Raw genomic sequence first — 25955 nt, forward strand, 5'->3', positions numbered from 1 at the left:
TCCTTCCCTTTACTGTCCATCTCCCCATCAAGATTATCTGCTCTTCAGCAAAAGCAGCTGACAGATTATCATAATAGGTCTAGTACAGAAAACAAGAACTATAGTCCCGACGCTGTTATTTCCGGTGTGACTCTGCCTCTTTGCTTACATCTTAGAAAGTGAAGGCTCTATAAAGTCTAGATAGGTAGTATCGTTCGCCATTTTTGTTCTTACGTTGCCGAGCTACCATACGAGGAATCTATTTGCCACACCGTTAAACATTATCATGTCGTAGCTCCTATGATAATAAATGAAACGCAATGTAATTCAGCAAATAATTGAGCGGCAAATAACGTCTTTGTGTGCTTTCTGCGAACGCCAACGAAATTGCTAAAATGGTGGGCGATTATATTAAGTATTTATCGAGCCTTAAGAAATGAATCAGCGAATCACAAGATGCACACGTTTAAATGTAGCCGACCTGCAACGCGATTGGCTGCTGGAAACTAGAGCGACGGGACTATAATTCATTCACTAGTGATAAAATAAGTTGTATGTGTTGTATATTGTACATTTTGAGTTTCTAGATACTGTAGCATTAAGGTGATTCAGTTTCAGTTCAGACAGTCTTTCTTCCCCTTCCTCTTCTTCCCCTCCTTTCCCCCCTGGAATTTCAGATTATCAGGGTCGGACTAGGAGGGCTCTACTGTACAGTAGTAATATTGTCCTGTGAAATGGTAAAAGGAAAGGTACTCTTTTTAGTCCCAAATGGTTCCATACACTTCTTCCTTGCATCATTCTTGGAAATACAAAATGTTTGCTATTTTCTTGTTGTCAATCTCATCCAGTACTTCTCTGTGGATGTGACATTCTGCTACATGATTGAGCCTTTTTTTGAGTCATAGTTGACCGCAGGTAAGTGTCTGAAGGTTCTTTCTATCCACAGCTGCACAATGAGCATAGCAGTAAAAGGTGGACAAGATTTTCTACATTTCTAAATAAGCACCTAACCTCTTTTTGTCATTGACTTCAAAGCTTCTCTAGCATCATTTAAGCAGGAAATCTTGTTTTTTGTTGGAAAAACTGTATTTCCACTATGATGTGTCTATTTCAGGACAAGGTGCTGTCACATCATAATTTTCCCTGTTTATCAGGACATATTCCTGCACAACTTATTTCTTTTCACGACACTGATTGAAAATTCGATTTCATTTTCATATGATTGATATTTATGTGACTCAACTGTTCCATACAGTTTTTTGGTGACTTCTTATGCCTTGGTAACCCCCAGTGTAGCTTAATCGGAGAAGGTCCTTACTTAGCGATCCGGAGTTGCACTCAGACGTGGGTTCAATTCCTCCTTGGGCTGATTACCACGTTATATTTTTTCCGAGGTTTTCCCCAACTGTAATGCGAATGTCAGGTAATGTATGGCGAACCTTCAGCCTCATCTTGCTATCACCAATCCCATCAACGCTAAATAAACTAGTAGTTGTTCCAGTATTGTTAAATAACCAACTAAAAGAAAAAAAAAACTTATGACCTGGAAGTGTTAATGGTTCCAAACCAAGCCCCTTAATCTTCTCATTGCAGTCTTTTAAAATAGGTTGAACTTTTCGTTAGACCTAAGTCCGTTTAAATCATCAACAATGGTTTCAATAGATTTAAGAAGATCTGCCAAGTTTCCCCTGGAAAGACTTGTTCAAGAGTTCAAGAACATCAGTTACCTGTTTCCCCACCAACAGACCAAGATATGTTATTCCATTTTCAAACACAATGGCTGCTTCGTAACCTTCTTCTGATCATTTCAAATACCAAATGATATTTTTTTCAGAATGCTCTCTATTTGTGACAGATCCTGGCAGTATTTTCAGCCTGTTCCTGATATGGTGAATACAGATTTAACTTTTTTATGTTGGGAAATAGGATTCCCAACTGATTGGTCCATTCCATAGACTTTTTTACTGTTCTAAATGAATTACAACTCACCTTCATGACCAAGTTACAGCAATGAGCACCACAATGCACATAACTAACCAAAGATTGTTTGTCAATTATGACCTTCAATGACCCCACTCATGTATCCAATCCCATCATGTCTGTCCTTCAAGATTTGCCAATGGCAGTTCTAGTTTAATGAGAACATCTCAAATGAGTGATGCTGTGGCTTCACCAATGCACTGCAGTGGTTAAAGCAATCCGGTAAAATACTTGAAATAGTCCTCTGCTTGAGGTTCTGGCTGATATGCACGTCTATTATCAGGCAGTGCACCTCACTTGACGGTATGTATAAGAGGAAGAACAATTGTTTAGTATGCATCTGAAGTCTGACTAGTGTAGCTAGTTGGCAATGTATGCAATGGAGGGGGAAAGGAACTGGCCACTGTACCCCATTATCTCCTGGCCTAGTTGCCTCATAAATGGTGCCTTCTTGGTATCACTTGTGGGGTTCAGACCTGTCTTTGGACTGTTGACTAAACAACAACCATGAAACAAGGTCTGGACGAACAGCAGTCTTCAAATCATCTTGCCTCCAATTAAAGACGTACTTTTCATTTTTTCTTTTTTTACTGAGTAAATTAGTTTCCCTCGAAACTGTTGTTCGTAAGGGAGAGTCCCTTTGTTCCCACCAGCCATGACGCCCATAGCTGTATAACATTATAAACGTGTTTTATACATTACTTTTTTGTATGACAGTATAAAACAGTTAATAAAAAAGAACATCAAATTTATAATGTTGGATAGTTTGATATCATTGTCTATGAAGAAAGGGGTTACTGTGATAGCAATAAAAATAATAAAATCAAAATATTGGGTCAGACTAATAAATTAAATTAATATCATAGTGTGGCAAATTGTTTCATAATATTAACTTCATAGCACAAGTTATGCTGCCATAATAGAAATCAAGACGTTTTAGTTGCCATGATATTTTATGACACTTGAACAATAATGTGTCATATTGTGCACGATTTTACTAATGATAATAGTTATTTATGCAACTAGTGGGATATGAGCACCATTACCGCTCGAATGTGTTTTGCAAGAACGAGGCATAAGCTGAGTTCTGTAATTACATGAGAGTGGTAATTATGCTCATCCCACTAGTTGCATACAATATTTTGTCCGCGTTTATTTAATAATGTGTTTAATACATTCCTGATACGATCGTTGACTGAGTGTGGTAATCATTTACATATCGCACTCAGTGCAGTAATCATTTACACATCGCGCTGAGTGTGGTAATGAATGCCATGGATAATGTGGATAAAGACTATTTATAATGCTGGAGTACAAAAAAATTGACAGTTCAGCATATATCGTGCAGCGATGTATATAATTATTAATCAATACGAAACTGAAATGTGTTCTAATTTAATGAACTTTTTCCCTGGGTTCACATTGCCAGTCTGTGTCTACTGCTAAAATGAAAGATGATGATCCCCCTTTTTATTTACTTCAGGATCCATATTACGAAATTATATTCTACATAGCCAGATTTAAATGTTGTTTTATAAGTTAGGTATATGCAAGTTAAGAAACGTAAATTTTTTATGTTATTCCTTCAAAGGACAAGACAACCAGTGACCGCAGTCCTACTCTTCCTACTCCTGTCCTTCCATGAAACATCAATTCTGAACTGTTGTAATATGAATGGAGAATGTGTGCATGTGCTGTGAACACATAGATAAGATGTGTTAACTGGACGATTTCTATTGCTGTTCTAGGACTTACCAAGGTATCTTGTAACATATTTGAGATCTTTTAGCACATTTCATTGTCTTATGTTTTTTGAAAGCAAATTACGATTTTTTACATTATAAACGTGATGTGTTGTTGCAGGTGATAGTGATGAAGCGATCACTAGGGGTGGGTTACGCAGCAGTTGACAATCCCATCTTTTATAATCCCAACACATCTATGTTACTGGGAGATGCCAAGAAGACCTGTGATGCATTACTTTCTAAGCTGAAAGAAGAGTATGCAAGAGCTGGTTGATCATGTAATTTTTAATGGTGGCAATAACATGGTAATGCATATTTCTGGTGTAATTGACCAGAGAACAGGGTACTGTCCCACGACAATATTAAGGAAATTTAATTTATTGTTATGTACTAAAGAAGAGAGAAATAATCATTCTGATTTTCTTATAGTTTTTAATGTGTAAAAATTTATAATTTTAAAGGCAGCTATTAAAAACAATTAATTTTAAGTTGGAAGACATGTCCTGAAATTAGTTTTAAAAGTAATGCCTCTCCTCTGTATTCTTATTATTTCCTTTGGTGATGACATCAGTCACCATTTTGGTTTCATTGGCTGTTATATCAGAATATTATGGTCATTGATTAGATCACACTAATTTTGCAATTGTGCTAGAAATTTCAGGTGTGAAAATAATATGTAATTAGTTAGGTAGAGAGAGATCCATCAGATGGTCTTTGGGCTTACATACACGCACAAAATAATAAGGCAATCATGTTTCTTGAGGTTGTTATAAGCAGTTAATTTGTATTGTGAACAGGTCAGTAATAGCTGGTTCAGTTCCGTAAATACACATTTCTTACTGCAGTATAGAAACATTATTTCAGGCAGAATGAACACTATTAATTAAACTTTCTCAGTCTTTAAAAAAGTTAAAGTAAGATAGTATTTTCTCCTTTTAATATTCTGTTCCTTTCTACAAAAGGTCTTCACTGACTACCGTGCCTTGTGGGGTTTAAGACATAAAATTGTTATTGATTTAAAGAAAGAAAAAAGTGATGGTATCTTATTGATGAGAACTACATATTGGATCCCTTCCGTTTTTATTGAAATTCTAATAAACATAACATTTCGAAGATAAACAGCAGAAGAAATATTTCGTTGGTGTCCTTACAAATTGCTAAATTGAACAAAATAGGATTCCATTTCTCCATTTTACCTTTCTGTTCAGCTAATAAAAGTAGATTCAACTTTCGAAGTGTTTTTTTTTTTTCTGTATCTCATCAGCAATGGGAAAGTCCTATCTAAACCTTTTCTCATGAAACAAATGAACATGATGTAATGCTATAAAATGAACAAAACCACAGAAGTTAAGATCAGGATGAAAAAGGAATCTTAAAATTAGTGTGTGGGAATTGTGTTGTGTGTAACAGTAAATACACCAAAGTGCATAATGTAATATGGACCAAACAATGTTGTGTCTTCCCTTTTATATTACGGCTTTGAATATTAATTTGATTTTTTTTGGGTATGTAATTCTAAATGTAATAAAAAGGTTTCGTAATATTTTGTCACCTCTCTATATGCAATGAAAGCATCCACTGTTTTTTTCATCACATTCCGGTACACAATGGCAGTCAACATACAAATGCAGAGCTTGGGTCTTTACACAACTTACATATTCTACAAAGTTTCCTTAGCAAATGTAAGTAGTCTGCATAGTTTATATCTTATTTTTAATGTAGTGCACACAAATACAGCAATGCAGGCTTTGAATTGAATTGTGAAGAATTTTTGGGTTTTATAACCTTACTTAAAATTTAGTCCATTTTGCAGAACTGCTCACTTTTTTCGTCTGTGGGGTAATGTTTTTCAGAACATTGACTCAACTGAGCACTTCTTGTGTTACACATTCCAATAATGGTTTTGAAAATTGGAAAGATTAAATTTCAACATATCACAAATAAGAACTTCATATATATATATATATATATATATATATATATATATTGTTTTCTAATGCCAGGTGTATGACAATAAAGTCATTTGACCTCTTGCACTCCAATATTTTTAAAAGATATTATCATGGTCAGCCACATATATATATATATATATATATATATATATATATATCTTTGCTCAATTGCTTTTTTATTATTATTACTTTTTTTTTAGGCCTACATAGTTCGTAAGTTAAGAGTATCTTAAGGTGGTTGTAAGCATCCTAGACAAAATTAATTCTGCCTAAACATGCTCCAAGTGACAAAATGTATATTTTCATATAAACTCGTTTAAAATTAACCCACTCGTGAACAATGGTTTATATTGACTCTAAATACTCCCTCTTCCAAGTTTTGTATCTCTTGCAACAAACCACTTCTTAAGTATTACTGTCTTTTATGCAGGAGATAACAGTAACACACTAAACAATAAATAAAAAAAAAAATGGAAACCTCCCAAAATTATTTTATTTTTTATTATTTAACATCTAGATTCATATAACCAGTTATACAAGGTGATTCAAAAGGTTGCAGACAAACTTGAGGAGGAGTCGAAATACAACAACTTTAGTAGAATAGGAACTTAAGGTATAGGAAGTAATCCTGGGTCAGTGCAGTTCTGGGAATGTCAGGAACTACATAATGAACAATCACACATTTAAGTTAAGCTAAGATGTTTACTCAACACTTTTTTTTTTTACAAAAGTTATTCAAATTGGCGACCATCACAGTCAATACAGGCATAACATTATCGTGGGAAATTCTGGCGCACTCCACCAAGTATGTCATGGATCTCAGGAAACTTATCAAATGCTGCAAGTATCCTAGCAAGAAGTGTTTTTTGTTTGGGAGCTGATGTCTCATACATAAGGCTTTTGACATGCCTCCAGAAGAAGAAATCAAGAGGCGTCAGGTCAGGGGAGCAGGGTGGCCAATCAATTGGATCTTCTCTTCCGATCCAATGCTGGGGATGTGTCATTTAGTATGTCACATACTTTAAGAGAAAAGTTTACAGGCGCTCCATCTGGTTGCATCCACAACTGACAATGCATGACAAGTGGTACATTTTCTAACAGTTCTGGAAGAACATCTCATATGAAGACCTTGTACCTCACCCCATTCAAACGTGGTGGCAGAGGAACATCTTCATCATTTCATAGTGTATCGAACCAAGTGCCTTATTGCAAAGTAAGCTTACATCTGCAATGTAGTTCCTGACATTTCCAAGGGTGCACTGACTCAGAATTACTTCCTAGACTATAAGTTCATATTCGAAATTTTTTGTATTTCGACCCCTCTATAAGCTCCTTAAGTTTGTGCACAATCTTTTGAATCACTCTGCAGAGTTAATGTTAACCAGTCAGTTTTCCGAAAATTCTACTTATTTGTATTTTATACCATGCAGTAAATGTTGTGGCCTTTCCAATCCAAGTAGTTATTCTGCATAAAGCTGAAATCTAAAAATATACATTGAATGCATGCAGAATTTTGCAATAGGTTTCTGTACATGAAGCACAAAATTTACCCATTCTCTGTCTATGTTCTTGTGTTCCTTCATTGCTTTTCACTAAGTTACTTAGTCGACCATATGTTTCACTTGTGGGATGAAATATGGACTGATCGGATTGAACTCCACTCTGGTAAGTTGGTACTGGTGTCAAAAAATGTTTTCACTTGCTAATTCCACTTTTGTATTTCAGAAAGTTTAAAAATAAAATTATCGTTAGATAGGCAATTGTTCACATAACTCAAATATGGTTATTTGCATACTTTGACTAGTTTACATTATTAAAACTAGTTTCGTCCATGTTAAAACTAATTTGGACCACTTTAGTCAAAATCTGATGGCTTCTTGGCAACATTGCTGATGTAATTGCCCGTAGTCTTTATTCTAAAATTTGAACTGAATTATAACCTTGTTTTGTGTTTTGTTGTTGAATAGTTATATTTTGAAACATATAATTTATAGCTGTTCATTGCCAATAAAATAGAAGCAGTCTGAGCCATGATATGCACAAGAATTAAAACACAGTCTAGAAGTAGCATGCTTTCAAATACTGCCTTGAAATCTATTCTGAACTATGTATACTGTCCTGTATTGTCTGAGGTCAGTGCAGATTAAAAAATATAGAAGATAATTTGAGTAGTAAGAAAAATCTTTAAAATCATATGTCAGAATCACTATTTCTCTCTTTGTTACAAGTATGCATATCGATTTCTGAAGAATAACTGAATTGTTGATATTTTTTATTCTCTTAGGACATGTTTGCAATTCTTCACAATATGAACCTGCAACAAAGGAGGCTTCCTTTCCATTAACTTCACCTACTTACCTTCTCTTGCATCATTATGATAAATTTAAAACATGAATGTTTTTTTTTTCTGTTAAATCATCTTCATTCTAGCCATATATAGTCAAAATTCATGCCATTGCCTTTATATAATAAAGTATGAAGAGAATGAATTGAAGTTGTAGACCTACATACAGATTAATAAAAAAAATGGAAGTTATTTGCAATTTACTAAAAAACTAGCATACTTCGAGAATATGAATGAAAGGATTCACAAAAAGACATAAGCCTACTTGCATCACTAATTCGATAGTAGTGTTTATCATTTAATTTTTCTCTCTTGCTAGCAGACCTCTTTGCAGGATCTCGTGATACTGCTGAGCACACAGATCAGGTAGCAAATAAAGTAGAAACACAAAGTAGCAATAGGTGGGCAACACATCTAACTAATTAGTGCATTGTATTTGGAACTGGATAGTGAACGAGGAGTCCCCCTTCGAAAAAAAGTTAAACAGTTTCATATATCTTACTTAAAATGCTGAAATGGAAATTATCTTACAAATAATTTTTAAGTAAATACATTTCAATTTTCCAATCTTTTATTACCATATAGATATATAGCAAAATGTAATATTGATGATTACGATCCTACCTCATACTTGTAACTTTTTCATATTCACGTAGTCTTTAGAACATACCTATTGACATGCAGTGCTCTTAGTAATGACATAAGCATGCATTTGTTAAATACATTAATATGTCTGTAAAATGTATCAAATGAATTCTTATGTGGAACATACAGTATATTTCTATTATTGTGAACCATTGGACACAACACATTCAAAATGTGACAAGGCATTCTTAAACTTCATTGATTTTTTGACTATGTCTTTACTCCCCTTTCACTCATTTTCGACAACACTCCCCTTGTACGATATAGACTCATCCTATACTTTTGTTTGTTCACTACATGATATCATTGCCGCCTATTACATAGTATGAAAGCAGTACCAATCCTCATTCCATACAAGAAGGCTCCGAATATTCATCAAACATACCGTAAAATCCTTCCAAGCCTCAACTACTGGTTGGTTCTATGTTAGCGTCAAAAAATGAGGCATACATCGACACATAGGGAGCAATGACAGATGACATGACGTAACAGACAATTATTTTAAGCTTATAACCAGGCTTCGAGACTTGGGACCTGGTACAATAAGTTTACTGTGCATGTACTATAGATTGTTGACTCGCTGCAGGTAGTGAAAGGTAGAGATGTGTTGAGGTAACAATGTTGCTATTTAGAATAGAGTACGGTAGTATGGGGAAACACACACTATGTACATTCTGAAAGTAAATATGCATTACACAATGACAATGTCAAAATAATGTGAAAAGCATTTATTCTACTGTCTTTTATAAGCATTTTTGTTTATTTAAACACAGTGTTAATGGTGGAAATAAACATGTAGCAATTTTAATTTCTCATATATCCGACTGTTCATCTTTAGGAAGTGCAGTTATAGTACCGAATTGCAATGTACTACAAGATACATTTTCAGTGTCTCAAACGTAAATCTTTTTCGGCTATCTGCCAAACACAGTTTGTGCTGTGACAAGCTGCACTCTACGTCGCATGACGTGATAGGAGCAAAACGAAGAAACCTAACATCATTGCAGCTCTAAGAGACAGTCCTTTATTCTCGAGTGACTCTATGTCTACTACTTTGCCGATTATATTACACAATATTCTATATCCATTATTTTTACATAAAATTGATTTCCCCTTCTGTTTTACACGTTCAGTAACCGATGTACTTGGTGTCTCATTAATTCTCTGTGTCATTTCCTCAATTAATTTGAGGGCTTCCGGCATCTCTTGCCCTGACTTTAGTGTCAGACACAGTTTGAAAATAGGTTTGTATGAAAACCAAATTATTCGTCAGAACCTTCAAATCCAGAGCATATTTGCGTATTTGTTGGCATTCATTCTACAGTACCCACACCCTCTGTACACTTTACCACTATACTCAGTATGCTGTTATGCGGATTTCCCACTGAACTGCTCTATTAGATCCGAAGTCTCGAAGCCTTCTTATAACCTAACATAAAGCATTAAATGCATGCGGGATTTTAACAAGAATGAAGCATCCACGTCAAGTAATAGGTAATAGACTGTTTTTTAAGGTTTTCCCCTTACGACCTTATGATATTTTAGGCCTGAATTACTGGTAATTGTAGCCATTATAGCTTGCACTATTACTGTAAATATTTTGCAGGATGCTAACCGCATGCACTGACAATATTACAATACAGCACAAGTTTATCATTAATACTTCGCAAATATACTGTATAATAGGTGTGCTTCCAGATAGGGAACCAATTAATGTTATGTTCTAGACAACATAAAGAGGTTCTTTGTCCTGCGGCCAATAGGAAAGTCTTTAAACATGTGCATTTGTTGACATGTGGAGTGTTCTTGTATGAAATGAAGATCACTGCAGATGTACTGCTTCTTGCAAGCACTTGATAGATGGCAAACATCTAGCAGAGACTTCTTGAACTTATTGTTACATAACATTTTTTTTTTCTGTAGGCTTACCTTTAATGAAGACACGTAGTCACATCAAAAATCTGTATATGAAATATTTTGTCTGCATAAATTTTTACGATTGTGTTAATACTCAACTTACCTTCTGCTACTCTGTGAAGGAATTAGTGTCAGTTAACGTCCGTAAATTAATTTTATAAAAATTTTGCTTGCTAGAATGAAAGGAAATAATTTTTCTGTGTCTGTATAGTTCCAGTGTATGTTTTTAATTGTGCTCACCTCCAAGTCCCACATATGTTTTTAAGATGTTTATATGGGTAATTTTCCCGTTTACTCTGTCACTTAAATTATATCACATGTTATGTGTTTTTCATATTGAGATGAGTATCGAGGGCTTAATGTGAAACTAATGTAACTACAATGTTTTATTCACAACAAAATTCTTAACAGGCAATACACTTACTTCACATGAACTATACCATCATGTTTTGTAGTTACGAAGTACATACAAGACTGTGTGGATTGAGTTACAAAGTAGAAAAACGAATTTGCTATCAATTTGTGTAAAAACCTAAAAAGTCAATTTTTGTAGTTACATTAGTTCACACTAAGCCTTCCGAGTTGTCCAGATTCTTCCATCTTCACATAACCTGCATCGGTGTTAGTCATAAGTAAGAAGTGCAATAAAATCTGGATTTTAAACCAATTTGAATAATATAGCGTATTACATAAATTTCTTTGTTAGCTTTAAGTCCTTTTGGTTAAATATATTTTATAATTTTATTTTTGTATACAAATTTAATTTGTGACAGTCAAAAGAATTAATGCAATAATTTCTAAATGTTGCATATATTACCTATATGTGACTATCAAAATAATATTTTGGAAATATTTATAACAGACTTCTAATCCTTGGTACATACCCACTACTCTATAAGATGAAACTAAATGAATTGGAAATGCAAACACAGTTTTCAGGAAGTTCATTATGCGCCTAATGTAAAGATTCGACAAATATGATACATACATGGTGAAGCTGTTATTTGCTATTTTATGTGCATTGCTGTGATTCTAAAATGTAGTTCATCCCATAAGTTCCTCTACACGTAGTTAATAATCATGAAGAAAATTAAATTTTTCTCAGATAATTATAACGAAGCAATCACAACTTTAATATTAATAACGTCAGAATCTCTTCTATATTCAGAATATCCAATCTTGATCAGTTTTGCTCTTGCACTGCCATTATTAGTTTTTTCGATTGTAAGGGGATTCTGATGCTCACTATAAATAACTAAACAAACGCAGAGCATTAGTATGTACCTGAATGCATTTCATAGGAATGCAAACGAATGCAGAAATTGGATTCATTGATTGATTAATTGACGTGATTTCGCGCACATTGTCCTAATACATTGAGGAATGGTAATTTAGCTTCGAATCTTATGGTGGGACATTTAATAACTATGCTCAAGCATCATTAGGGGACCCACTTCTCAAAAGTTGGACATCGTAACTGTACAATATGAAAACATTTCAAATTAGATTATATATATTCTTATGTATAAACTGATAAAAATAATTTGCATTAAGAGTACTTGATGAAATATTGAATTAATGAATTGTAGGCTCTTTTTGTATTGTAGATTTTTGGAGGAAAGTATTGATTTCTTTAAGTATGTCCTCTATTGTACAGGCATTAATACTTGCATCATTTTATTTACTGTTCGCGATGTATTGACTTATTGAATTGTTTTGTGCATATAAACTTAAAACTTCCAGTGCGTCTCTAGTTGTAAGTGAATACTAAACTACTTACCTTTTATTTTGTTAGATACACTATCCCAGAAAATTAATTTTTCTCTCTATGTCTGTCTTCCATAGTATTTTATTTAAACTTTTTTTATATATATAATTTCCACAACATATAAAATGATTTTATCAATAATAATACTTCAAATTGACTGTGCTGAAATTAAGTACTATTCTTTTTATTTTGCATGTGTTGTTATTTTAATAGTTTTAAAATGTACTTACAGTAAAACCCCACTTAACCGAACTTTACTTGACCAAAAAGGTGGAGTAAAAATAGTTTTAAAAAAATCTATCAATATATGCCGTTGAGACAGCTACCATCTTGTTCTCACCGTACAGCAAACTTACAAATAAGGATGAATGCCCTTTATGAATGTAGTAGGTACAGAAATCTGCTTTCCACACCTTCAGTTCATGTATTTTGTTCTGTAGCAATCAGTGGGAGCACGTTGGTTCCATCAACTGAAAGCTATTGTTTATTATATACCTTTTGTTTCATCTATTCCCTACCCCACGAATTATGGAACCAGTTACAGCTGAATGAGAGGTGACAACTGATTCCGCGTATATTTATTTCTGTGTTAAGCAGTTTTTATTGCATTACCGAAAATAGTATCCATGGATTATCAGGGAGAGGGGAGGGGGGACTTGCTATCTGAAATAGCTCCACCTTCTTTTGTTCAGGTAAACGGGTTCTACTGTATTTATTTTGTCATTGTTACTTGTCATTCTCATTATGAATGTACTTACCATCTACAATAATTCATCAAAATTATCTTTGTATAAAGTACTAGGCCCATATATAAAACTTGTTGAATTTTACATTATTGAAGTATAAAGTAGCATTAATTATTATGAATTTGATGCCTTGTACTAAATATAGGATAATATATTTCAAGTTTTTTCTTACATTATCTATATTTTTCATTTGTTAATATAAGCGAAAATTTGTTAAATTAGAAATTAATAAAAAATATCGAAATAACATATATTTAATAATTTCCAACAAACACATATGTTGTGGAAGTAGACAATATATTATGCTTAACTTCTTGAACATTCCGTTATTTGTTTCAAGCCAGTTCATTGCATTCTGAATCTGCAATATGATCAGAGTCTACAGATTCAGAAGTCACTGTGGATTGTACAAAGTTTAATATATGCACAGTTTTGTATAACTTTTAGTAGCATAGAAATATGAACTCCCACCATGTTGATAGATTTAGTAGGTGTTGCATCTCTTGTGAAAGGTATTGTGTGTATGCCTGTGAGAGTTGGGGATATGTGCATAATAAAATGAATTTCAGAATAATGGATAATCCAAACCTTTTGTCTTTCCAAGCCTTACATCCTACTAACTTCCACAATATTATAGATATTTCAGAAAACTTCAATATAACCTTACATATTAGATTATGATGGTGAACTATTTCTAGAAGTGGATGTAAAAAAATGTGAGATTTTGTACAGGATGTTAGTGAAATAAAAATTCGTTATGCACTTGGGCTCATTTCATAGTATTTTTATGTAATGCAGAAATCGGATGTTTTTGGCTTAATATTATCATTATGGAACAATTGGACTGATTTGTTAAAGGGTTTCACAAAGCATAGCTATACCACGTTTTGTGTCCAATTTAGTCTTGCAGCATTTAAATGTATTTGTTCGAAAAACATGCTAATTACTATAGTCGGGCAGACTGCCTCATATTATCGCCCGTTCTTGGTTGCGTAATCACCGCAGTCTCGCCCAGTGCGCGAGTACCTAACGTAGCCAAATGACTCATTGATAGAGAACACGAGATTCTCTTGGTCCCGAGATTACCGATACTAGGTCATTCCTGACAGTCTCGGACGTCTATGCGGGACTGTAGTAATGATAAGAAAGCAGTATCGCTCGGGCCATGCTTCTATAGGAAGCATTGGCTTATACACTTCCCGGTTCTTTAAATATATATCATGTCGTAGCTCCTATAATACTTAATCAATCACGCTGTAATTTTTTGGATTGATAGCTCAATGTCTAAGAAAAGCATAGAAAAACAAATCGAACTGAAAATCTTTTTTGGAAAGTGAAAAAAAAAAAAAAAAATTAACTTCGATGGAGATTGATCTGTTCAGACTTCACCACTGGTAAGCGGCAACTTTTTTGTTTTTCACGTTAGATGGGGGGTCAAAGCGAGAGAAATGTTGAGAAAGGATGGAAATTACTTTTAAAAGTGATGGCAACTCAAAATTTTTTACTGGTTCTTGAATAACGGCGAGTTAACCTGTTAGCGCGGGACTCATGACTCAAACGTTTGTTCCGTAAAATTTGTACAAAACCCTTCAACGCTTGAAAACTCGTTATTGTACGGATGGTATTAAATGGTATTTTAATACAGGTAGTTGAAAATGAAGCTATACTCGTATAGTCCAAGATGGTTTACACTTTACAGTAATTAAGCTATCTTTTATAACAACTAAATAAAAAAATAGTTTGTAACACAATGATATGAAACATGAAAATATTAAAAGCTGGTTCACAATAAACCGAGAACGGAAACGGCAACGAGAACTAGAACGGAAATATTGTTAAAATAAATGTATTTAAAGATAAGCATTCACAATTAACTATTCTGAATGCTCACATTTAAATACTATACATTTATTTTAACATTATTTCCGTTCTCGTTTCCGTTCCCGGTTTATTGTGAACCAGCCTATACTATAGAAAACTACACTTTCTATTGGTGTGCACGTTATAAATTATTGTTACAGAACAATCATTATTGTATTCTAGCCATGTTACAATATAAAATTATATAGGCCTATATGGTTTATAATAATTATCCTAAATGTGTTAGGCACAAGAATAACAAATTAAGAATTAATCAGATTTCTAATACTTGTACCGGTACCTAATGATAACTTAAATAATAACCATCATAATAATCCTGATAATCATAATCTTAATCATCCTAATGATTACGATAATGATGATGATGATAACAGTACTAATAATAATAATGATATAATAATAATAATAATAATCGCTGTAGAGTAACGGTTAGCACACCTGACTGTGAAACGATCGGCTTCCGGTTCGAATCTTGGTTGGGACAAGTTAAGACTGGTTCACAATAAACCGAGAACGGAAACGACAACGATAACGGAAATATTGTTAAAATAAATACATTTAAATGTGAGCATTCACAATTAACTTTCACGTTCCCGTTTCCGGGCTCCGGCAATCTTCTCGTTAATTGTGAATGTTCACATTTAAATATATTTATTTTAACATTATTTCTCGTTGTCGTTTCCGTTCCCGGTTTATTGTGAACCAGCCTTTACCTGGCTAATAATAATAATAATAATAATAATAATAATAATAATAATAATAATAATAATAATCGCTGTAGAGTAACGGTTAGCACACCTGACTGTGAAACGATCGGCTTCCGGTTCGAATCTTGGTTGGGACAAGTTAAGACTGGTTCACAATAAACCGAGAACGGAAACGACAACGATAACGGAAATATTGTTAAAATAAATACATTTAAATGTGAGCATTCACAATTAACTTTCACGTTCCCGTTTCCGGGCTCCGGCAATTTTCTCGTTAATTGTGAATGTTCACATTTAAATATATTTATTTTAACATTATTTCTCGTTGTCGTTTCCGTTCCCGGTTTATTGTGAACCAGCCTTTACCTGGCTGAGGTTTCTCGCCTCAACCCATTGAGAGCAAATGCTGGGTAACTTTCGGCGCTGGACCCTGGACTCATTTCGCTGGCATTATCATCTCATTCAGACGCTAGATAGCTATAAAGCGTTGTAAAGTAACTAGGTAATTTAATAATAATAATAATAATAATAATAATAATAACCGTCTTTTATTCTCTGTTGTTATGATAAAGCAAATGTAAATGACACTCAGGAAGAAACGCAGAATAAATATGGGGGGGGGGGGGGAATGCCTGTTATTATTCGGTTGAGAAGCTTTTGTCATCCAGCCTGCTCTCAAAAAACTTGAAAGTTAGAATTTATAAAACAGTTATATTACCGATTGTTCTGTATGGTTGTGAAATTTGGACTCTCACTTTGAGGAACAGAGGTTAAGGGTGTTCGAGAATAAGATTCTTAGGAAGATATTTGGGGCTAAGAGGGATGGAGAATGGAGGAAGTTGCACAACGTAGAACTGCACGCATTGTACTCTTCACCTGACATAATTAGGAATATTAAATTCAGAGGTTTGAAATGGGCAGAACATCTAGCATGTATGGGCGAATCCAGAAATGGATATAGAGTGTTAGTTGGATGGCCGGAGGGAAAGGACGTTTGGAGAGGCAGAGACGTAGATGGGAAGCTAATATAAAAATGGATTTGATGGTAGAGACTGAATTAATCTTGCTCAGGATAGAGACTGATGGCGGGCTTATGTGAGAGCGGCAATGAACCTCCGGGTTCCTTAAAACGCATTTGTAAGTAATTATGATCAATTTGTGAAAGGATCTACTCTATTTCGTAATTCTGTCCTTCCCCTTGCAAAAGTGTTTCCATTTCACATTCAGCATTTTATCAGTTGGAAAACAAAAATATCTTTTGTCAGAGCCTTTGGTCCTTTATAATAATATAAATAAGCATTATTTTATTTCGTCCTTACGCAGCGCAATAATTACCCATGCTGATGAAGATGCCCTTGCATTACAACGAAACATCCAGATGTGAACGCGCAATATAATAATAATAATACAGTCGTGTGATATCCATTACTATAGCTTATACAAAACACTATCGAATGATTAAATATGGAATGTCAACAAAATGCTGATAGCGAGAAAGTATATCATAGCTCCAACCATAACTTGTTATTGTTTTAGACTAGCTTAGGATTAGGTAACGGCTGAAAGTGCTGCATTATTTTGCTTCTCCGGAAAGGCAATAAATAGTTCATTAAAATAGTGTGACTTCTGTAAGAATGTCGACAATCATAAAGTGCTGTATTATTTATTGCATACCACATTGCTGTGCCTTCTTAAATTACTTCATGAACATTAATATTTCAGAAAGAGTCACGAATTGCAGTGATGAGCGGCAATTAAGCCGGCAGTCAGTGTACGCATTTCATAACGATAAGTCGGCCGTGCGATAACAGGCCGGGACCCGGTATTCCTCGTTCCCGAGAGTGCCAATCTCGAGAATACGATTCTCGGAACTGGCATTATCGGCCAGCTAGTCTCGCCTACGAGAACGAGCGGGAGTAAGAGGCTGTTTGCCCGACTCTACTAATTACACAAGCCTGTAATGGAAAAATTGTTTGGAGAGTAATAGTTGATTTCTACAGCTTTATGTGTGCTGATATAAAAAAAAACTACTTAAAAATTTCCATCACCCACTATTTTTCCACAAATTAATATTTTAATTTTTATGTCTACAGAACCAACAAATTTTATTGACATAATACTGGCATCTCTTAATCTTCGTTTCTCGCACAACAATGAAAGAATTCTGACTGTATATGATGCATTGTTGTTTTACAATCACAATTCCATTGTCGCTTCCTCTTCACTTCAGTTGCATAGGTATCCTACAAACAAAACTCAGCTCAAACTCCTTGCGGCGCGCATGCTATACCCCTCTACCCCCCTGCAGTAGGCGTGAGAACATGCTGGGAATGGGAGCATACATCATCTGCGCGAGACAGTCACGCCCACTGGTTTCTGTGCAATGAGTTTCCCTTGTCAGATGCCTATAACTAGTACCACAGTCTAGTATACACAGTCACGAAGTAGGGAATATGCATCCAATGACAGTTGAACTTTAATTGCTAGCCACTAGGATCGCTACTATCGAATAGTCTATTGTTCCTAGTATTCTCAGTTGCTAACCACTTGGAGCATTGTATTGTGAGAAATGCAAAAAATCACCTCAAGCTTTGTGACTATATGTACTAGACTGTGCTAGTATTGTATAAGAAATAGTTGTTATTCCAGTATAGATTTCTAAATTGTAAAAGAAGTTAAGTTTTTCTATATTCATAGTGAGTTTTCTTCAGTTTATTTCTGTGTATATTCCAAACTCAACCACTTTTTCACTATTATAGTTGTAGGTTCATTTATTTATTTATACAAGATGACTTCAAGGGGGTGTTGTAATTCACCTGGTAACTTTTGTTACATTCGTGGAGACTTTGTTGTAAAGAAACAGCAAAGTAACATTTTGTAAAGAAAGTGTGCTATGCATATTTTGGGATAAAACTTGGTGATTTGGACAAGTCATGGACTCCACATAAGGTCTGCTGTATTTGTGTGGAAGAACTCAGACAATGGTCTGTAGGTAAGAAAAAAATTTTCCGTTTTGGGGATCCAATGTTATGGATGGAACCCACAAATCACAGTACTGACTGTTACTTCTGTTCCTGTGATACAGCAGGATATAACCTTAAAAATAAGAAAAAAAATTGTTTATCCCAATGTTCAAGAGCCCTGTACCTCATCAACCAGGTAAACCTGTACCTTCACCCCCAGATAAACTAGAAGACTTATCTGATGACTCTGAGAATGACTCTGGGAAATCTTAACGAAGAATTCGTAGTTACAGGATGTAGAAAGCCCCAACTTCATTCACAGCCTGAATTGAATGACTTGGTTAGAGACTTAGGTCTCTCTAAAGATTCAGCAGAACTGTTAGGTTCCAGGTTAGGAAAAGAATTTATTGGCTCCCATTAGAAATATAGAGAAAGAAATTTCATACCTTACTTTTCACAGGAAAATGACCTGGTTTACGTAGTGATGTTATTTGACTGTTTAAGGATGATGTCAATGAATGGAGGCTTTTTATTGATTCATCTAAAAGGAACCTCAAAGCAGTACTTCACAATGGCAGCAAGTATGCCTCAGTGCCAGTAGGACATTCTGTGCATATGAAAGAATGCTATGAAAACTTAGCATTAATTCTCTCCAAACTGCAATACGTACAATGATCATGGTTGGATGATATGCGGCGATTTAAAAGTTATTACCGTGCTTCTTGGACAACAGGGAACCTACACTAAATTCCCGTTTCATATGCTGTGGGACAGTAGAGATAGGAATCAGCACTGGATCAGAAGAGAGTGGCCACCTTGGTTGATTGAAGAAAAGTTCTCCTTCCACCACTTCATATAAAACTTGGACTAATGAAACAGTTTGTGAAGGCCTTGCCACACAAAGGAAAGCGTTTTCAATACTTGCACAGTAAATTTCTGAAGCTAAAGTGAAAGGTGTTGTTTTCGTGGGTCCAGATATTCGGAGACTTTAGAAAGTGTTCAAAAAGAAGCTTGGAGAGCATTGAAAGAAGTTGCACAGAAATTGCTTGGAAACTATAAGCACCAGACTTTTAAGTGTATAGTGGGAAACATGTTAATGAAATTCAAGGATTTGGGCTGTTCAATGAGTCTGAAGGTACGTTTCTTACATTCCCATTTGGATTACTTTCCCGAAAATCTTGGTACTGTAAGCAAATAACCGAGTGAGAGATTCTATCAAGATGTCAAAGAAATGGAATGCAGATACCAGGGTAGATGGAACGTCAACATGCTTGCTGACTACTGTTGGATGTTATGCAGAGAACTGTCTAAAGCAAATAATTGATTAAATGGCGATCTTACTTGTGTTAATTAAGTAAGCTGCACATGCTTATATAATTAACATGAGTCAGATCGCCATTTAATCAATTATTCATATTCAAGTGTTAAAAGTAGCGTACGAAAGATTCAACATGGATTATCAAGACTGTCTAAAGCAACTTACAAGAGGAGAAGTAGCAGACAGAGCTTCGAGAGAAAACAGAAAAGGCATTATCAGGATCTGTAAGTGTAAATAAACATTGGGAGTGATTTTCTGATGAAAAAGATGCATATGATGCTATTTTTAACTTTCTTTTCAAAGCACATGTTTTGATTATAATGTGAAGTAATCTACTCTTTTTCCCCTATTTTCAAATTAACTTTGTGATGGAGAAAAATGGTGGTTATATTTCAATTCAGCACACCAAATTACATATTATTCAGATCAAATTTCACAAACAATTTTCAATGACCTCAATTTTGCAGGCCTGTGATTATTTATTGGACATACTGTTAGAATAAAGGAAAACGTGCAGAGAAGTTTTAGTTTATATTGATTTTATCCATCAGCTCTTAAAATATATGGTCAACACTTTATAATTACAATTACAATTAATGATCAGTTTATCACCGAGATTCTTGATTTGATAATGTAGCAGAGAAAAGTATTTCATGTGTCAACACTAGCTCTGTAGACTGTCTGGACAGCATACTCCAGCATAGCTGAAACACGAAAAAACAGTGAACTTGATATGAATGCCAGTCTTCAAGAATCAATCAACCATATTTACCATTGTGATGTCTATCCATCACAATCCTTAATAAGGACATAATCTAATGTTGTATAAGTTTCTGTAAGTAATTTAAAACAAAGCTTGATAAGGTAATAATTTTAAATTCTGTGTTCTATTGTGCTTTTATTTTACCTATTTCGAGTTAACAGAGGCCTTGTGAAGTAATTTCAATTTGATAACCTCTCGATTTTTTTTTAAATTGGGCCGGTGGAAGTAATAGCACCTCTATCACCGTAATGCCATTTCTTTTTGTCTTTGTTTAACTACACTTGGAATTTCAAAATCGTTCTGTATTTTTAGACTAGTTTTCTTACTAGCAACCCTTACTCTCGGATCAGTAGTTATTTATTTATATCATTATTTTCAGTATCTTTTTATTTTGAAAAAATCAGTGATAATGTTTGATACTGAAAGACAGAGGCCTTTAAGAGCTAAAGGGCTTAGTCCTATCAGATTTCTGGACATGAAAATTTAAAATTTTCACATTATTCTTGTTAGTGACCTTTATATAAAGTCGTTGCTCATTTACCATCAGTCTCTGTTTGTTTATTATTTCACTCTACTACCGATATATAATTACAATATTTCGACGAATGTATGCTTTCTTAATTGTGTTACATGATCACAAATACGTAGTGATGTAATTGGTAAGTATATCGACAAAGCATGTTTTACCTTAGAGGAGAGTTTGATTTATATGTGAAGTACCTTGGGAATTCACATTTCAGACATGGATGACTTGACGACAGTGAGCGAAAGTGCTGTAATATAACGACGAGATAAAGTGATTGAGACTATTCTGTAAAAAAACTACTTAGAATACCTTCCTCTTCGCTCTTCTTTGAACAAATATTAAATGATTTTTTTTTAATGTTCCCGGTCATTTCCGAAACCTTTATTCTGAAGACCTTCATTTCTGAACGGTCTTATTTCCGAATGACGTATTTCTGAATTGGAGCAGTTATTCTGAATGACGTATTTCCGAATAGGCAGATTTCTGGATCCTTATTTCTGATTCAGAAACATCATATGCAAGCTCTACCTTTACGAAATCCATTTTGAAACTCTAAGATTATATTTTGTATTATTTTGTTTAATCTATTCTTTATTATCGATGCATAGATTTTATAACAAGTATTTAAAATACTTGTTCGTCTGTAGTTGTTACAGTTGTGTCAGTCTCCTTTTTTAAAGACGCGACATATTTTTGCTACTCTCCATTCCTCTTGTATGTATCCAAATTTCAAACATGTATTTAATAAATCTAATAATCGATGGTGCAGTAATTCAGAGGCATTTTTAATTAGTTCATTATTTATGTTATCAATTCCAGGAGATTTCTTATTCTTACAGTTATTATTGATACTGGATTTAATGTTCCTTATTATGTCAGGTGAAGAATACAATGCGTGCAGTTCCGCGTTTTGTAACTTTCTCCATTCTATTGTAAGTTCATCCTTCTTAGCCCCAAATATTTTCCTAAGTACTTATTCTCAGACATCCTTAATCTTTGTTCTTCTCTCAAAGTGAGAGATTATTATTATTATTATTATTATTATTATTATTATTATTACTGCTATTATTATTATTATTATTATTATTATTATTATTATTATTATTGTTGTGATTTTATTCGAACAGAAAGACATGTTATGATAAAACAATTTTTTTAGGGATGCAACGTGCACTACAGTTTCAAGAATTGAAAACACTTCATGAAAGGTCAAACACTGAAGACAGTCGAACAATTCAGAGTCTATGTTTAGAAGCAAGTTATATAGTATGTTGGGAATTAGCTAAGGCACTAAAACCCTTCACAAATGGTGAACTTGTAAAGAGATATGTGGTAAGAGTTGCAAATATACTTTGTACTAAAGAAGTTGATAATGTTCAAAGAATACGACTTTCACGACCTAGTGTTATAAGAAGAACACAGAATATTTCGGATGAAAGAAAAAAAACATGTTCAAGATAAAATACATTTCTTTACAGCAAATTCTCTTGCAGTTGATAATGACAGCTGTGATATCACAGATATACCTCAGCTGGCCATTTATATTAGGAGTGTGGACATTGACCTAAACATTTATTGGATTTAGTTCTTTGAAGGAAACTACAATTTTTAATGCTGTCGTAAATCCAGGAGGCAACAATGGTTTGAAATGGGAAAATTTAGCATGTCTCGGAACTAATGGTGCTCCAGCAATAGTCAGAGAAAAACGAGGTATGGTTGTAAGAATGAAACATTTCTTAAAAGAGAAAGTTGAAAAACGATAGCATTCACTGTATGTTTTTCACTGCATAATACACCAGGAGTCTTTATGTGCAAAACCTGTTAATATTCAAAGTGTAATGGATGTTGTGGTGGCTACAATTAACAAGACTAAAAGTAATACACTAAAACACTGGCAATTCAAGAAAATGTTGGAGGGTTTTGAATTTAATTTGGAAGATCTGACTTATTTTTGTGATGTGAGGTGGCTCAGCAAGGGGGCCATGTTGCACGGATTTTTTTTATATCATCAAACATATTGTTACAATTTTCATGAAAAACCAGATACGTTTGACACAAAATATAAAATTTCACTGTAATACAAATAAATTCGCATAATTTACTTACAACTTTACTCTTACTTTTCAGGAAAACGTCATTGCAGAATTGGAAAATGATGCTTGGATTTGTGATTTGGCATTTTTATGTGATATCTTCCAACACTTGAACCAACTTAATGTTACATTGCAAGAACGAAACTAAAGCATTATAAACATACTGTATATAGTTCTGTTCAGGCATTTATACGAAAGTTTGATAATAATTGGGTCCAGCATTTGAAAAAAACGAAAACTTTATTTTCCTTGTTTGAAATCATTAAAAGTATAGTGCCTGAACAAAATATAGTTGATTACATCTCTGTACTGGAACAGCTCAAATCTGAATTCATATATTTAGTGGTTTTAGACGTATGGAGAGTGGTATTAATTATGAATTTAAATACTATTACAGTCACAGTCATGCCATGGTATGAAAGAAAAATTCCACAACCTCGAGTGGGATTCGGACCTGCGACTTCCTGTACTCCGGTCAGGCGCTCTACCACTGAGTTATCGAGTTCGTCTCACGCCAAAGGCTTGGAATTATCCTTTCATATTGGCGACACTGTTATAGAGTACGGTCCATAGCGTCTGATCTAGTCAGCACTGCTTATGGCTGGGAAGAAACTTTATAAATGTAATCTTCATCTTACGATGTTGGACGACGTTTTGTTAATCCTTTCATAGTAAAATATACAATCCGTGAGAGTCCAGTTCCAGGACAAGTTAATTGATTTACAAAGTAACATAGAATTCAGAACTGAATGCAGAGAATATGACTTGACAAGCATAACGTATTTTAAAAAATGAACAACACGAAATTTCCCACGATGAGCTTATTCGCTGCCAGTATGTTAGCTATCTTTGCCTCGACATACGTGCGCGAAAATTTTTCTCGAGAATGAAGACTGCTAAATTCAAACATAGATCCCGATTAACAGATGAGCATCATTTGAGCCAGCTGCACATTGCAGTAAATTCGCTGGAAATAGATTTTCGATTACTTGCAGAAAAGAATGCGCATGTTAAAATAGACGCAATGTGTTGTGGATTATGAAAATAACATTACATATTATATAATAATATAACTATATTAAATATAATAAATAATGTAATAACTGAATATTACAGTGTATATTCCTTCCTTTTTCAAATTCAGTTTATTATTCGTATTTGTAAGAGTGTGAGAACGATGGCACGGACTTCGCTGCAGTGTAGTTGCGGAACCCAGTCCATGTCCGTTTTGTGTTATATTATGCAGTGCAGCATCATTCATGTAGTCGGTGCTTTTACAATTTTGAGCATACCTGCGGATAGAACTTTGGAACCACTATGATGCCACTCTGCATAATGAACACCGAACCAATAACCTCAGTTAGGCCTGTAACACACTTTAAGAGTTTTCGCTAGCGAGAAATGTGTTGCGCGAAAGAGGCGAAGAACCTTCCTCCACACACTTGGCAAGTTCTCGCTATCACAGATCACACCTCGCTATGATCATCTATGCACTGCGTTCATGCAGAAAGCATTTTTCTGATTATAGTAATGACTCGCTGGGGGAAATATTATAAGTTATGTATTTACGTATATTGTCGTACTTAAATATATAACCTGTAAGTATATTGTCGTACTTTACAAGTTACGTATGAACGCTATGTTGAATCTGAGCATTCAGGATGAGGAAATGGAGTTACATGAATATATTTTGTTAATGAAAAGAAAAAGTAGGCCTAAAATTAAAGCCAGAAATATCTGAAAATCACATTGTATCTTACGAAAATAAGGGCGAATTTTGGACACTGGTTTCGATTTGAATGATGATACGTTTAGGCGTTATTTCAGGTTGAATGGACCTCAGTTTTTTGCCATTCATGATATGATAGAGGATTCTTTGCTGTGTTCTGGTTAAAATTATGTAAACTGTTAAGACATATAGATACATTATTTCAAATGTTTTAAGTTTCGTATTTTTATAGTTTTCATAGTTTGTGTTAAACACGTTACAAAGAACACATCACAGCCATAACAAAATTACAAAACACCTCCACACATACAGAACACATCACAAATGCTAACCACACTTACAAAGACATCAACACAGACATGAAAATACTACACATCCAACCAAAAAGCCAGAAACTAAACACACTAGAACAATATGAAATATATAGACACACAAAAACACACCCCAATGAAATTCTCAACACACAACTCAATTTCAGAACACACACACTCTTTGACTCCACTTTACACCACACGAACACACCCTCACAGGAAACAAAACAAGAGGCATCAAGACCAGCAACGACCAGTTCTGAAGATGACCCATAAATAGGTGGAAACATGTAAACAAGGTACGTTAGAATTTAACACAAGAAAGTCTTATCATACATATTCCGAAATAAATTATTAGTCATTGCTGGTAAACATGATAATGGAAAATAAAAATAATAATGCGATATTTATTTTTTTACACTGACCTTTCAATCCTACAGAAGTATGGATGAAACTGCGTTTGGTCGTTGACAAAGATATTTAGGACACAATATCTGAAAAGTCTGCAGTGTCCGCTTTCATTTCCAGGCGTGGTGCATGCTGTATATGCCACATTTGTCTGTAAAAGACAAGACAGTGTTATAAGAA

The 25955-nt window shown here is 34.3% G+C and overlaps 2 protein-coding genes across 4 annotated transcripts in view; one reads left to right on the forward strand and one right to left on the reverse strand.

Moving 5' to 3' along the window:
- The window catches only part of LOC138704991 (NAD(P) transhydrogenase, mitochondrial-like), a 157149-nt gene extending 152950 nt beyond the window's left edge, over positions 1-4199 (forward strand). For all 3 annotated transcript variants that reach the window (XM_069833507.1, XM_069833508.1, XM_069833506.1), the window contains exon 20: positions 3823-4199. In XM_069833507.1, coding sequence (XP_069689608.1) covers positions 3823-3978 — 156 coding nt within the window. In that variant the 3' untranslated portion in view covers positions 3979-4199. The remainder of the gene's footprint in view (positions 1-3822) is intronic.
- Positions 4200-20463: 16264 nt separating this feature from the next.
- Positions 20464-25955, reverse strand: part of LOC138704992 (inter-alpha-trypsin inhibitor heavy chain H4-like) — a 139943-nt gene continuing 134451 nt past the window's right edge. The window contains exons 14-15 of the mRNA XM_069833509.1: positions 25793-25926; positions 20464-20649 (exon numbers count right to left, since the gene is read on the reverse strand). Coding sequence (XP_069689610.1) covers positions 20610-20649; positions 25793-25926 — 174 coding nt within the window. The 3' untranslated portion in view covers positions 20464-20609. The remainder of the gene's footprint in view (positions 20650-25792; positions 25927-25955) is intronic.

This window comes from Periplaneta americana, chromosome 8 (assembly GCF_040183065.1).
Source record: "Periplaneta americana isolate PAMFEO1 chromosome 8, P.americana_PAMFEO1_priV1, whole genome shotgun sequence".
Lineage (NCBI taxonomy): Eukaryota > Metazoa > Arthropoda > Insecta > Blattodea > Blattidae > Periplaneta > Periplaneta americana.